Genomic DNA, 16554 nt, shown 5'->3' on the forward strand with positions numbered 1-16554 from the left:
TCTACTGAAGTACTTTGGAGGGTCTTTGCAGCCCAGAAAGCCAGTCGTATCTTGGGCTGCAGCAAAAGGAGTGTGGCCAGCAGGTCAGGGAGGTAATTCTGCCCCTCTTCTCGGCTCTGGTGAGACCCAACTGGGAGTTTTGCATCCAGATCTAGGGTCCTCAGCACAGGACAGACATGGACCTGTTGGAGAGGGGCCAGAGGACCCGCAAAAATGATCAGAGGGCTGGAACAGCTCTGCTGGGAGGACAGGCTGAGAGAGTTGGGGTTGTTCAGCCTGGAGAAAAAATGGCTCTGGGCAGACCTTATTGCAGCCTTTGAGTACTTAAAAGGGGCCTACAACAAAGATTGGGACAGACTTTTTGGCAGGGCATGTTACAATGGGACAAGGGGCAAGGTTTTTAAACTCAAGTAGGGAAGATTCAGGCTAGACATGAAGAAATTTTTTTACAATGAGCCTAGTAAAATACTGGAACAAGTTTCCGAGAGAGGTGGTAGATGCCCCATCCCTGGAGACATTCAAGGTCAGGCTGGATGGGGCTCTGAGCAACCTGATCTAGTCAAAGTTGTTCCTGCTGATTGCAGGGGGGCTGGACTAGATGACCTCTGAAGGTCTCTTCTAAAGGACAAACTATTATACAGTTCTATGATTACTGATAAATAAAACTGTTTGTTAGCACAACATAAACTGATTTATTAAAAGTTCATCACTTAGAGCTGAATGATACCATCTAAGATAATACAAAGTAAACAGAGGATGTTGTTTTCTTATTATTCCTAAATGAGACTATGCTCAGATACCCATAAATTTTAATCTTGCTTGTCTAAACACTTGTCAGCTGCTAGCCTGATAAGCTATTTTTTTTTTTTAACTGGAAAGTAGCTGATACTGATACCGTGGGATTAATTTAGGTTATAAAGCCTTGTCTACACTAGGCTAGCTATCTGGTCTTCTCTAAAATTCCCAGTCTGTGAATTTTTCTAGTGAAGACTGTTTCTTCTTCCACAGTCATACACATCTTATGTGTTCTCTTTTCCCAGATGTTCTTTTCCTTTAGCACTATGCTGACCTGGGTAGTCTTCTCCATTCCTTGGCTTCTCGCTTAAACATTCTCTACCTAGAAAGCTCCACGTGTCTGTACATCTTCAAGACTTCACTGGTAATAACAACATGTCAAAATCCTACAGGGAAGAACTGGGATAATAATCCTAAACCATCTGAAAGCAGAGAGTGCCATAGAAAATATCTTCCAAATACTCATTTATTGCACCGTCCCCAATTATTGATAAAAGACAAAACATTAAGAACTAAACCCCACATATTTATTAATTTTAATACTTTTGATCTTTAAGAAAGCAGAACTAGTGCCTTTAACTTGTGTAATAAGAAAATATGTTCAGCCTAAACTGTACTTGGTGATCGGCTGGATTTTCTAGGAACCTGCAACACAGGAGAAGACAGAAATTTCCATAGGAGCTACTGAAAAAGATAATTGCATTGCCACTAAATTAACAGGAGTTTAGTAGACTTCACTACGGAAATATCAGTTTGGAAGGACTACGGGATGATGAGTCTAATTTCCTAAGAAAATATGGCCTTTTTAATTACTCTGCTTATCAGTGACATAATCTATTTAGCTGTTTGTTCTCTATGACAGGTGGGATCCCTTTGACCAATTTCAAATTGGTGAGAAGGGTGGGGAGTAAGGGCAGTCTAAAAAATATTACATTTTTCCAAGTTTAATGAAAATCAGTAATTAAGAAAAGGAAATACTCCATTAGCTCATTAACCAAAAGGGAAAACACAGTTATTAACCAATTAATACAGTTAGCAGGATTTTTGCATTTGTGCAAATCAATTTTCACATGCAAACTGAGCGGTCAACAAGCACATGCAGAAAAAATTTGCTACTTTTTGTCCATGTAAGGAGCCAAAAATGTGGTTAATAAATATAAAGAGTTATAAGGGAGGCGTTAGTGCCTGGGATACCATTATGTGTACTGCAGTAAGAAAATATTAGGGATGAGGAAAGATGAGTGTGACTTTGGAAGGATTACATAATTTTTTAAGCGGAGACACTAAAAGAGCTAGTGATAAAGAGAATAAGATCTCAGACTGTTTCAGGAGGGGAAAGGACATGAGATCTAAGCTTACAGGAGTCTAGAATATATTTATTTAACTTTTTGTGGTTTTTTCTGCTTTAATGATTGTCTCTGATTGAGGGAGCTGGGAGGAAGGTTTATTCACACACTTAGGTTAGATAAATCTACAGGGTAAAAAAAAAAAAAATATTTAGCAAGGCTTAAATATTTGAGGATCCCAGGGGCTTGTTGAAACGTTTTCATAAAACTTCAAAGTGAATCCAGATTTCTCAAATCTAATAGATTATTAACACATTATTGGTGAACCAATCAGCCCAACAGAATTACTCTCACTGAAAAAAAAACAACTGTAACTCTTTTTTGCCAGAAAAAATATTTTATTCATAAAATAATTCATTTTTTAAATTGCACAAAGATGTGTTTTATGGGTACTGTAACTTCTATAAATATCACAATCAGATCTCTGGAGTTCATCACCTAAGATAGCTCTCAGCAGTTGTAAGGTCTTTATTGAGGTTCACAATCTACATTTTCAGGTGTGAAGTCTTTACAAGGGTAAAAGTCAATAATTGCTTATGTTAGGAACTGATCAGATAAAAACAAATCTTGTCTAATCAACAATATTAAAGTCAGCCTGAAGGTTTTCTAATCCAGTTATGAAAGCTGCTCTCAGGACTTACCTCCACCCTTTAGTGCTCTCAGATGTGTTTTTCAAAGTCTGTAAACAATCCTGTGGTGACTAAATAGTATCAGTATTACTACAATCCTTATGAGAGCAACTGCAGAACTCCAAGATACCAACAGAAGCACATTATTACCCTGTGAAACTGTAATGCAGTTACAACCATAACTATGGGACTCAGGTGGATACAGTAATAAGTAACCTCTGCTATCAAAATTACAATGTCTGGCATGAGCAGACCTTGTAGACTGAAAAATCAAACTCTTATAAAGCAAAATCACTGAGAGAGTTTGCACAGAAATCCACATTTTTAGAAACTTACCATCATGTTGTGAAGTTAAACACAGAAGCCAAATCACCCCAACAGAGTTGTAGCAGGAATACTGTCATGGACATAAGGCATGACTAACTCAGGAAAACTCTGAGGCACCTTTTTGTCATAGACTGGAAATCTATTTCATTAATGTTAATTTATAGTTTACAGTATTTATGATATAAAACATGCTAAGACATGACAACTCTAACTCAGATATTCCCCATGGGTCCTGCAGCATTCCCAGGTGATAGTATCAGTTATCATTACATGTCAATATGTCTGTTACCTTTCAACAATTCCAAGGTAGACCATAACTATGCTGCTATCAAATTCACAGCACACTCAGGAGCTGTTTCACAAGAATGTATAAACATCAGTTACTGTTATTTTCAAATCTCTATGCTGTAAGTTTTTTTTTGCTTTGTTTTACTTTTAAATTAAGAGTACAAGGAATTTTCAACAGCCCAGAGATCTAATTTTACAGCTCAAGGGTTTTAGTGCTATTACATGTTAAAGTAGTAAAAGTGAAACCACAAAAAAAAATCCAATTCATTAACCTGATATTATGAAGTAATTTGTTACATTTTCTAACAAAGTAAGGGGTTGTTCTGTGTCAAGAAAATTACAGAGATCACATATAGCACTTGTAACATCTATTTCACAATTCTAAATGACAAGTACCCTCACATGTTACAGTGCTTTATAAAATTTTTAAAGAAGCATTTTCTGAAAAATACCACTTTCCTTGTAACGAAGGAGCATGGCGAGTTCTAAGTCTCAAGCCTTTTCATAAGTGTTTTAACCAAAGAATAAAATGGAAAGTGAAATTATACACATAAATCAAAATTGTCAGAGTTTCATGTTGCTTGGTAATGCCTGGGGTATGGCCAAAATAGAACAACTTTTGTCATGGTTGGTCTTAATCAATCACACTACGGGGATGGCCACAAAGAATCTGTGCATTAGACTTTGATCTTGCAAACAAACCCCCAGTTAACTTTTAATCAATGGAGTCATTTATATGATGATTAAAGGTACACACGTGATCAAGTATTAATAGAATCAAAGTTTTAGAATATGGTCTATAAGGCTGCTTTGTGTGCAGCCAAAATAACTTAAACAGCTTGTTTATAAGCGCTGTTTATTACTCCTTCTTGGCCAGAGCGTAGCTGTGAGGCAGCTGTGAGAGGCTCACCTATTTCAATATGATAGTGCATTAATTTAGTTTAAACTGTTCTGAAAGCAGTTTAGCCTAAGTTAGCATACAATGCTTAACCTAAATCAGCATGTTGTGCTTAAACAAAGTCAGCATATTTTGCACTAAGCAGATGCAAAACACATCCAAGTAATTACTGTGGTCCAGAAATAGCTGTGTCCATCAGCCATGGTAGTCACTTACAGCGCTCAAGTCACAGCCCAAGCGACTACACCTTTGTCCTCATCTTCCAGACCATTATTGGTTCAAAGACATCGGATCAAAGAAATTACTTAGTAATAATATCTTCACTTGTATTTTATCAAGGCAATAATGCTGCAGCTTGTGAGGTCTGCAGTAAGTCATTCTCAGTGAAAGGGTTTTATCCTTGGCTATGTAATATCCTAGGTCTATCATCAGGCATTCATCCCAAATCTATCCCACCTACTTTCATCTGAGTGTAAATTAGGCCTCCAGTTTAAGCTGATCATTATTCTCCATCTATACTCAGGAGAGACAGAAATACACTTCCAGGCTAAGTGCAAGAGCCAAATGAATCACCTCTTTCAGAAAATAAAGTCAGGAACGAGGAATATCCTGTCAACTCTTTAGTCACAGAAGCTTGTGGGAGGTTTGTTATTGTCCTTAGTAGAAGTGAAATAAGGGGTCTGTTCTATTTTTGCATTAAAAGTTTCATATGCTTAGCCATAGAATTCAAGAATATTGTACTGTATTCAAAGCTGTTGTTGGAGATCCACTCTTTACTGTAACTATTTTACCTTCTAAATACAAAGAACTTTACCTACAACAATTCAAGTATTTTAGAAATGAAATAATCTATTGAACTGTTATAGTGTTGACCCACAGAAGCTGCAGTCACTCAATAAGTAATACTATGGAATAAATAAAGAGCTTGGGGCAGTTTGCAGCCTGGTTCTGAGCTGTAACAAATGCTCAACCTGCTAAATGCTTCAACACCTCCTCAATAGTGTGTTTAGAAATGACTACTATCCCAGATACTTGTGTAACCTGAAAATATGCAGAAGGACATGGCCATGCCTAAGATAAGCAGAGAAGAGAAAATAATGACTTACTGTGTGTAAACACAGGCACATAAAGACATTTTTTTCAGCAATATCATTAATAAGAACAAGATCTCTAAGACAGCTTACGTGTTTCTGGGCTCCCAGACAAGACATATTTTCAAGCTTTGCATCATACCATTCTCAATCAACTGAGATGAAATATTTAATACATAAAGGAATGGGTTTATTTTCCTTCACTTTTGGCATTTACCACACACCCACGGGAAAACACTTAGATTAATCATAAATGAAGAGTTGCAGGAGCTCGTGGAGTTGGGAAACGCTTTCTAACCTTTAGCTTTCTGGCTGAAAAATGACCTTCAGTGATGACCTCAGTGAATAGTGCTATCTGGAATAATTCCCTCACATCAAACAACCTATTATTTTACTACTATTAAGTCTTAGTAACACTGCTGGGAGAAACCGTCTGTTAAAAAAGAAACAAGGTATTGACCCTTCGGTATTTGGGGACTGTTGTTTTCTGCAATCAGTTTAAGGCACTTTTCATTCATTTAGTACAATTTCCTTTCACCAATGTCAGGAAGATCAGAATAAGAAAAGGCAACATCCCCGTGATTTTATTGCACATCGACAAATAAAAGATATATTTACAGCTGCATTCACCATTTTACTAGGCCTATTAAACAAATGTGTTGTAAGAAAAAGCCTATAAAGCAAACTTAGCAACAGTAAAAAGCCCATTGTTTGACTCCCCACAGAAGCTTCAATTGCTTCACAGTATGAAGTCAGGAATCCTTTAGATAAAAATAAACAGAGAAGAAGTAGAGAATAGATACACTAAGGATGTTAAGAGGAGTGAAGTCTTCCTTCACCGAATGCCTGTCTTCCAAGCACTGGTTCCTTGGTTTAGATAATTATTTTGCAAATAGCTTGGCAAAAACTGCCACAAATCTTTTAAATGTGTATGTAAATATATTTGGGGAGATTTAAAAAAATAAAAACAGAGGACTAACTTCACATGCTGCACTGAAATAACAAATTTCCTAAAATCTGAAATTCTTCAGTACTGATGAAGTAGAAATATTAGCAACATGATTTCACAAGGATCATAAACATCTTTTTTTTCTTAGTTGCTACTGCCAAATCACAGACTGAAGAGAACTACATATTGCTTATCACCAAGTTCTTATAAATAATGAATATCATCTGCCCAGGCTAAAGGGATATGAGAAGTCGTCAGTGTTTTTTTCTTTCTTGTTTTTGGCTAACAGGCTTTGTTTGATTGGCTTTGTTTTTTGTTTTTTTCTTTGTTTTTCTCATGAATGAAACTTTTGGCCTTTTATTTCTTATGTATTTTGACATTTAATATTCATAGGGATCTTTTGAACTATAAAGTATTAGATTATACAAAGCACAAGAATTTCATGTCTATCATACAGCCTTCTTTGACTGGAAACTTCTCCTTCACAGCTAGGTTTCTGATATGAAAGATCATATCAAGCAAATTCAACTAAGAATGGTGATACAGTTTTAGAAGCTAGATGTTGCATGTCTCTCACAAATTAATCTTTGCCATTACACTATACAGGGTTTCCTTTGTGTTGACTTTTTAACCTGCAGAAGCATTGAAAAATTCAGTTTTTAATCCATTTGTTGATACAGGAGATCTAAGTACTAGGAGTCAACCAGTAACAGCAACTGAGTTACAGAAATGCTATGGCACCAAGTTTCTCCACGGAAGGCAAAGAGACAACAGGGAAGAGAGTATTGCTGTTTCCTGACAAACTATGAAGTGTACAATGTAAATGAAGGGCACTTCCACTAAGCAAATGCACTTTCAATCTGAGACATTTCACCACATTCAAGGACAAATCTTAGGTCATTATAGGCAACTAGAAGACTCTCATTGACTTTAATGATACTTGAACAGATCCCGATTGACAGAAGAGGTTAACAAGTATACGAAGTACAATATTGAGACAGGGTCACAAGACATGACATCAACAACTACCAATTATCTGCTTTACTTGAGACTAATAAAAAGTAATTTAAAGATGAGATTCAACTTTTATTCCATCATATTTTTTTTTTTCAGCTACGTGAGTGATCCAAGTTTTGCAGCTATTGGCTACACATACAGTCTGTGTTTCATGCCAGGGCCAAGATGTTTGCACATATCATGTTGTTGAGAACTTTGTGGCTACAGATCTCCTGTACATACTTGCACAGAAACTGTAAAAGGAACCTTAGACATGCCATTATATTGCAGTCCTGCAAATTATGGGTAAAATAAGAATGAGAGTAGACTAGAAGAGAAACAAAGATTCATCGCTGAGATGATATATATACCCAGAGTAGTGTTGCCAAACAGTATATACAGATGCCTGGTAATAATGTGATATGATTTACAAATCCTCTGAGAAGGTCTAGCAACAAGAAATGTCATTGAGAAACCCTCAGGAAAAAAAGAAACAAACAAACAAACAACAACAACAACAAAAACAAACAAACACACACACACAAAAACAAAACACAAAAAAACCCACACACAACACCACAGAGAAACACTTCTTTGCATTTGTAGTGTTTCTTAAAATATATATATATATATATAGGCATGAAAAATCATCACAGGGTAAGAGAAAGCTGAATACATGATGATACATTCCTGCTTTACATTGTTTTGAAAGGGAAAAAATCCCAAGTCTTAAGACTGCTATAAAACACTTTGCCAAGGGGATGAAGCATGAGTGAAAACATATCAATTTATAGGTTCATCAAAACTAACAGAAGATACTTAGAGGAGAAACACAGTGAAGTCAACCCTCAACTGAATTCACTAACAAGGTGAAATCTCTCTTCCAAAATAAGAATTTGTAGCCTTGAGTATGATAGCAAGAGCCAAGACCAAGGCAAAAAGGATTTTGCTAATGTGAGATGATAAATTTGGGGAAATAATAGGTCAGTAACATTTGGTTTTGAAATTATGCTCTGAGAGAATCATGAGGGTTTTATTTGTTTAAATGTATCTAGTAAACTCATCCAATTCCTCAAACTGAATCTCAGTGATGGTAATTTAAATTTTTCATCAGTTTAAAGATAGAGTTTATTTTTAAAACTTCTCAAATATTGTTTCTTCAAAGTTATTCATGTGCTTTCTTTACAGAAGTTTGGAATTATAACTAAACTACGCTACAGATTTCTTATAATGCAATAATTTCATTATTTTTCTCTTTTAACATTGTCTTTCATGTTTAGTCATGAATCCTTAACTGATTATTTAAATGCCAAACATTAACTAACCAACACAAAACATTTTAAATAGCATACACAAGTTAAGAGGGCTTTTTTTTTTTCTTCCGGCAGAACAAAGATTATTATCTTTATCCCTGCAAGTTATGAATTTCTTTAAGAAATGGAGATTTTCCTAATTAGTGTTGCCTGCATGCTATAACTTCATCATATTTGCCTGGCTACATGAAGAAAACCAGGGTGGCAGTTCTAATAATATTTAGTATTCCCACTGTACATTTTTAAAGTATTTATTGACTGAAAATTTCTCAAAAGGCCTGAAACGGATGTTCACCCTTGCACAGCATACTGTAAATCATACAAATAGCATTTATCCTGTTTTCATTTAAGTAAAATGTAACACTTGTTTTCAGTGAGATAATGATGAATACAATATCTGATGAAGACTTTAAAACAGCAGATGGTGTTATCACTTTGAAAGCAGGGAGGTAGCTACAATTGAAGCAGCAGCATGCAGGATATTCTGGTCTTGCACCTTCAGATGGTTCCTAGTTCTTTAGAGCAAAAGTAGGAAAGTGATTGATGTTACGCAGCAAACAGTCTGTTTCTTACATCCCAGGCAGTGGTGCTTATCACTTCAGAGTTCTGCTATAGCAATACTTAGAGAAGCCTTTGTCAACAAAATGCAGTTATGAAAGGAACTAGCATGGATTCTCTGCCAAAAAATTCCTGTCTTGGTGAGTCCCTCCAGGATTACTTGGAAACACTCCTGAACTTGCTGCCAGTCTCCTCTTGCAATATGAATGAATAATAAACCTAAAACTGTCTTAATCTTTGGTAAAGAATCACTTGTCTGTCCAGTGGGAGAAGGGATGCAAAAGCTCTCCTCTTTACCCCACAAGTGGACCAGAGATATTTGGGCAGCTTTCCCTAAGACATTTCTCTGTTGACATTGAGTTCTACGTGGCCTCGAGAATTTGGGTAAGAAGAGAGTTCTTGTCATGTGGTTTTTCCAAACACTTGTAATGCTGGTTATCAGCCCTTATACCCAAACACATTGAGACCTAGAGTCATAATACAGGATAATACAGATCTTTATTTCATAAACCTTTGGAATTATATTGCACTTTAATTCACTGTAAGAAAAATTTGAACTTCAGTCTGTTATACATATTTTATTGATACACATTTTATAGATACATATATATGTGTACATATACATAAACATAATCATCTATTATTTTTTATACAGACTTCTCTGGGCTACATGTAAGCTTAGATCACAAGCCGAATCCTTATTCTGATACAAATTCAAGGTGATTTATATCTAGTATGAATTAATATATTTCTTGAATTTGCCTTAGTAGGAAAACTAGTTTTTCCTAGGCATTCAAAACCAAAATTCTATTACAGAGAAAGCCGTTAAAAATAGAAAACATTTTCATGTATGAAAGTGAATCAGTCATGATTCAGTTATGGGTTATATGGCTAGTCATTTATTAGTCAGGATTTATGTGGCCAGGTGATTACTAATTGAAAATACTATACTTGCATTAAATGCATTTTTCTACTCATAATTCACAAAAGCCTGTCTAAAAATTCCCTACATTTTTTGTTATTCAATTTAGTCATTAGTCCCTGTGTAAATGTTGCTGCCACCTAGCTAGAGAACAGACACAGTAAGATATCATGGGAAAGCACGATGAAACTCTTAGCATTAATTAAAGTGAATTCTAAATTATAATTATCAAGAAAGTTAAAGTAGGTGTGCTTAAAGTCTGGCTCCTGCAAATGGCAACGAAACAGTTTTGCCTCTGTAACAGACCTCAGCAGCCCTCAAGATGATTAGCCAGCCCTAACCAACCTAAATTCTTATGTATTAAGTGTCTAATATTACTCATTCTACATACTATAATCTGTTTATGAACATGGAAAGAATCACTTTATTTCTGCAACATTTCAGCTCTCCCTTTCTTAGATGTCTGCTGCTTTTGTCTGAAATATTTAGGTGTGGAGAATAAATTTGCTAATCCAGATTATTTCCTTTCAAATTCAGTCTGTTCCTTCTGCCTGCTGCAGCTTGACTCTACTATAAACGTAGCAAGCAGTTCCCACAGCAGGTAAAATGGATATATTTGGATGGATAAGGCAGGCACAACTGCAGGTTAACCATACCTTTTCCAGACAAAAACAGTGCCCAGTGCACAGCCACCCAACCTGAGATCCAGTGATGACAAAATCCCTCACATCACCCAAGAGCAGTGTAAATGGGTAAAACAGAAAAAAGATCTCTCAAGGTGTGCAAATCTCTGCACATAACCGACTGTACCAAATCTCCTTGCAGTAACAAAATTGAACAGACCACGGTAAAGACTCGACATCTCATTTTCGTACTATGTTATCTTTGCTCTTTACCATATTCACAAACTAGGGGAAAAAAAATGTTAGAAATACACTGCAAACTATGTGTAATGCCTGAATTATACAATTACATCCTTCATGGGCTTTTCAGGCCTACATGCTTCTAGTGCAGCTCTGTTCAGCTTATATAAATATATCCCTCCTGATCTCTGGAAACCCAATCCATTTCAACCTGTAATATAAATAGTTTCTTTTAAACCTGCAGTGTGTGCTGATTTCACCTTAATTATATATTTCCCATTGCGAGAATTCGAACTGTGGGATACTGGGAAAGAATTTAACCAGCAACCTATAAAAAAATAGAGGCTGAAGCTTGGCTTCCATTAACACCTCATTAGGCAGAGCCTGTACTGTATGTAAAATGAGCTAATGATTTTTAAATGTAGTTGTCAATCTATAACTTAATAATATAGAAATTTATTTCTCTGTAATACTGAGCAAGCAATAATACATTTTTACATTCACAAATCAACATGAAGCTATTGGAGCACCTTACCTCAAGATCTCCATTAGTCATCATCAAACACTGACCTTTAGCGCAACCATGCCACTAATACCACAAGTGCTACTAATTGCAGTGTAAATTTTCTGGTAGACACAAGCTGACTGAGGAAAACACCTTCAAGTCCTGGATATAAATCTAGTTCAGCTTACTAAAAATAAAGTTAGAATCATAAAATCACTACAAGGTGGTTATAGGATTGATTCAAAACCTATGTAAAGGAATGACAAAATTCTCATGTTTGAGTTTACTGTGAGTAAAGACCATCCTTTATCTTACCAATAATCACCATTACAATTTGCATTAACTTGACAGGTTTAACAGCTGTTCAAGAATGCAAAACTTTCATTAACTCCCACTGAAGCTGAGTTAATGGCCATAGAGTCAAACAGAGGTTGCACAATATATCCCTTAATGGGCAAGGGGATTGTGGTATTCCTATCCATCAGGTGACCTCTCTGAGCAAGGGTTAGGACCTGATCTTGTTGCAGTGGGTTTGGAGGCATGTGTGTGCTGCAGGTGAAGCCTGGTTTGCTGTGAGAGCAAAAAGTTCTCATTCACGGGCAGTGCTCTGCAGCTTCACAGAGTCTCTGTAATTCATGAAAGCCATATCTTGGCTCTTTAACAAGATTTCAACAAAGACTAGTTTTAAATACTTCTTCCACAACAAAAAGAAAAAAAAAAAAAAATCTCATGTCCATAAACCTCATCATACTCCCCAAAGAAGCTTTTATCTTACCAGTCAGCACTAGCCTATCTTTCAGTGGATGGAATCCCAATTAGCCACCAGCATCCACGGTTACAGATAGAGGCAGTGAGCAGGCCACCTTACTTTCATGTTTTAGGGTCTTTGCAGTGCAATTTTTAACTGAATATACAGTTACTCCACACTGAAAATTTACACATATGGGCTTCATTGTCTGTGCCACACAGCAACTCACAAGTCAGGCTGGAGCAGCTTTGTAAAGAGAGCACATAACCACCTTGTTGTAACTACCTCTTCCTTGCCTAGCTGGTACCCACAGCAGCATCTCTCTGGAGTAAATGCAATTAAGATGAGGGACCCTCCTGCTGTTCCTGTTTGATTAGTGAATACAGCAATGACATTTACTCATTGTCTTCCCGCTTGGTCGCTACATTCTTTTGACTGGGGCGCATTGCAATAGCTGTTCCCAGGGTGCAGGCAGGTATGCCATTTCTAACCCTTGGCTCAGGCTATGTGGTCATGCACTCACTGGCTGCAACATAGCTTGTAAAATCAGTCACATTTCATAAGTGTGAAAAATGCAAGAGAGTACTGTACAAGGTGAAATATAAGATGGTGATGTGTGTGTTCATAGTAGAGAATTTACTTGGGACAGATCTTCCTGTGTCATCGGATCTAAGTGAACTGGTAGGGGAGGTTTGGCCCTTCGTGAGGAATGGATGCTTTAAAATCTCCTTGAAAATATCAGTTATGATGTGTTGTGGCCAAATTACTGGCTCCCTGCTGAAAATGGAAGTAATATATAGTGAAATGTACATTGATTCCAACCAGCAGAAAAACAATTACTTCTACAAGTAAGCACAGAAGCAGTTAATAGTTGCAGCACCATAGTGGGGAGCTTGCCAAAACTGGCAGCTAAGCCAGAGTCCTGAACCAACATAACAGTAGGTCTGCTTGTCTCATTTACCGTGCTTTTTTCATCACCCTTACCCCATAACATGCAATCAAGTATCAATAATAAAGGTAATTATAATTAGAAATACATCAATGTTCAAATGCACATTTTCAAAAATAAGAAATATGGAAAAGATGATATAATCAGCATTTGTCACTCACTCCTACTTTACTCTGAAACCATAGGCTAAAAAAGAAGTGGTTTATATATTAAAATGGATCATTTAATTTATTTCATTGGGAACAGTTAATTGTTTATTTACAAGACAGCTTTCTATGACAAATCATTCTCTCTTTAAAACATGTTTCACTGCCCTATAAAAGCAAACCCCATTTCTTATAGCTTCCTAGCAAGATGTTCAAACCAATTATCCTATTCAGCTTCTCCTTTCTTTATAATTGGTAATTCAGCCTGTTATATAAAACACAATTAAACCTTGTTTAGACTAAAGCTGTCTACATGTGGAGCTGTAGCTGATGCTAATTCTTAAATCTTAGCCATACTTAAAATAGGTATTCTAATGTACTTCACACTGATGAAGCTTAGTTATCACTTTCATAACCACAGAAGTGTTCTTCAGTAAATTAGCATTTGCTCATTCCCAACTATGTCAGCAAAAAGGCATTTTCTTTTCATCTTTGCATAAGAGGTAATATCAAAACATTGCTGATTGGCCAATCATCAGTTTATCTTGCACACTTACATTTTTTCACTCCTACTGCAATAACTGCCTGTCATTTATTTCTAAGAACATAATCTATAAATATATGTACTGCTGCAGATAACTGAAATTGCATGGTTGTGCACAGGTACTTATATGCAGAACTAGGATTAAACCCAAATCATAGGGAAGAGTTTAAATCACATACAATCCAGAAAGGAACAAGGAGATACTCTAAAGGAGTTAAGGAAGAACTGTTCAGGCTTCAGGTAAACTGAAACTTAAATAATTTAAAAAAAAAAAAAAAAAAAAGAAAAGTTATAAGTACTCTACATACATATGTCAGAAAAAAACACAATTTTTTTCCCTTTGGGTAACTCATTTAAACTGCAAGCAGACTTACATTGGCAGTTAGTCATTTTAATTATAGTGTGATGACACTTGCTAGTTTAGAAAATGAATCATATGGTTACACAGGAATTCAGTCTTTTTGCCTTAGCTATATTTGTAGATAGATAGAATTCTAAAAGTGAAACAGACTTCTAATCGTTTAAGAGCTACTTGATGCATAAGAGTATATTTATTCAGCAATAATTTCAGGTTATCTTCTCCCTTTCTCTTACTAGAGATCAGACATCCTGCTTAGAGCATGGAATCTAAGACAGTGTGTTAGATTTGCTTGCCATTCTATTAGGTAGAAGAATATTTCAGTAGCCTAAAGACAACACTGTAAGTGCCTTAATCTTCCTGAATTCAATCAGCTTAATTATGGATGAAGGTTAGCACAAGGAAACAATTCACAAAATTTCTGAATGGGTGTACGTTACTCTGTCAAAACACCATAATTTAACCCCAATGCAATACTTTCAGTGAAGTCAATGAACTTGTATTAGCATAAAGTCTTTATATACCTGACACACTGACCTACCTTTATGTGACAGACGTAACCTTGGCTGCCTCGTATCTGTTGCGTGACATCCAGTCGGTAGCTCTAGTAACAAGCCATATAGTGCCAGGATTAAAAGGTCCTGGGCTGATGCCATCCTGCCCAAGATAAAATTCTTGCGCTCTTCACTTTGCTGCTGCTGTTTGTTTGTTGTTTTGGTGAGGGCTTTTTTAAGGCTCCAAGTTCCACTTCTACTTCCCCAGTGCAGTTAGATCTCTTTGGTCAGTTTGTGGGGTGTCTCTATGGGAAATTCAACGTTCATCAAAGAAGCACACAGCCCCAGCTAGCCATTTGTCAAGCTGTGCAAATGTCATGTAAAAATATTCCCTCCCTAGGACAATTGTTTATAAAGTGCGAGGACATTCCAAGGCGTTACTCTGCAGTGTTGTGTCTTGAGCTCTCTTTAGTAACTCTGCCAGTGGATTCAGGAAGAAGCTGTATTTTCAGTCCCTCCTGCAAGGCAATTCATTCAGAGAAGGAGGGAGGGGGAAAAAAAAAAAAGCAAGCACCCTCCTCCTTGGTGCTCTTCAGAACTCAGCCCCTTGCTCTGACTTGCCAAACAGCTAGTTTTAATTCACCTTTCACCTTTGCTAATTAAAAACAAGAAGTGCCATTCCCTCCTGGAGCTGCAGGATCCACCCAGCGGGGAAGCCGGGCTGTCAGGCTGCTGTATTTACTGAGAAAGTTCAGGGAGGGCTGAGGTAATGTGCAGTGCTGGCTGCTCCTAGGAAGCATTTTAATCCACGTGCCGTGCACTGATTCCTCAATTGCTTCGTGGTTTCACGTTGTAAAGCATCGGGAGAAGGGTCAGAATTCCTCCCGTCCCTCCCTTTCGAAAAGTCATTTCAGCTTTTGTTCGCAGCTCAGTTTTAGAGGAGGATTAACCCTTGAATTAACTATTAAAGTACATTATCACTTAGAGTCATTAAACAGCACGATACCAATTGGATCAGAATAAAAAGATTTTTTTTTTTTTTCTTTTCCAAATGTGGTTTTACATAGTGGCTTCTCCCCATTACATTTTAAATTTATTTAAGTCTGGAATCCTAGGTCATCTATACATGTCAGCAAAATTACTTATCTGACTAGAAGTCTGTAGGATTTGGCAGTATTAAAAAAAGAAAAAAAGTCTGAGCAAAGCACTGTGATAACATTATAAACAACATCAGATTTACAAGTGTCAAGCAGCAACTAACAAATACCAGAAAACTTCATCCCTTTTTCACATCTTTTGTAACTTAAAAATATAACAATTGCAAGAACAATTAAAAAAAAAAAAAGCTAGACATAGATCTATGTCTGGAATACATTAATTAAGGAATAAAGTTCCCTGTAATTAAGACCTCATGCATAGAATCATTTAGAATTTTCTGAGGTGAATTTTGGTAATTAAAAATTGTAATTTTTTTAATATAATGGAATGTTAAAGTCATGCCAAGTCTCTATTCTTCTCATTGTATTATACAGAAAAAGAATCACTAAGAAAGTAATATATGCAGTAATATATGCATTTAACAATAATGCACTTAAACAAATTTGGTAGCCAACAAAAGATAATGATATCTGTAGATAAAGATTTAATAAGAAATTTCTGTATGCCAGCAAACTGAAAAGAACCCAGTACAATAATACAGTGAACTGCTAATCATTATAATAGTGGGAAACATGGATGGGAGAAGACAAATCTGTTCAAGAAGAATAAAAAAAAATATATGGACTATCAGGATGGAAAAAAAAAAAGAAATAAAATAAAATAAAACAAAACAAAAC

General features: G+C 36.2%; 1 protein-coding gene across 1 annotated transcript in view; it reads right to left on the reverse strand.

Moving 5' to 3' along the window:
• SEMA3E (semaphorin 3E) overlaps positions 1–15546 on the reverse strand; it is a 143788-nt gene extending 128242 nt beyond the window's left edge. The window contains exon 1 of the mRNA XM_065858361.2: positions 14767–15546. Coding sequence (XP_065714433.1) covers positions 14767–14881 — 115 coding nt within the window. The 5' untranslated portion in view covers positions 14882–15546. The remainder of the gene's footprint in view (positions 1–14766) is intronic.
• Positions 15547–16554: the final 1008 nt, after the last annotated feature.

The sequence above is a fragment of the Patagioenas fasciata genome, chromosome 1, assembly GCF_037038585.1.
Source record: "Patagioenas fasciata isolate bPatFas1 chromosome 1, bPatFas1.hap1, whole genome shotgun sequence".
Taxonomy (NCBI): Eukaryota; Metazoa; Chordata; class Aves; order Columbiformes; family Columbidae; genus Patagioenas; species Patagioenas fasciata.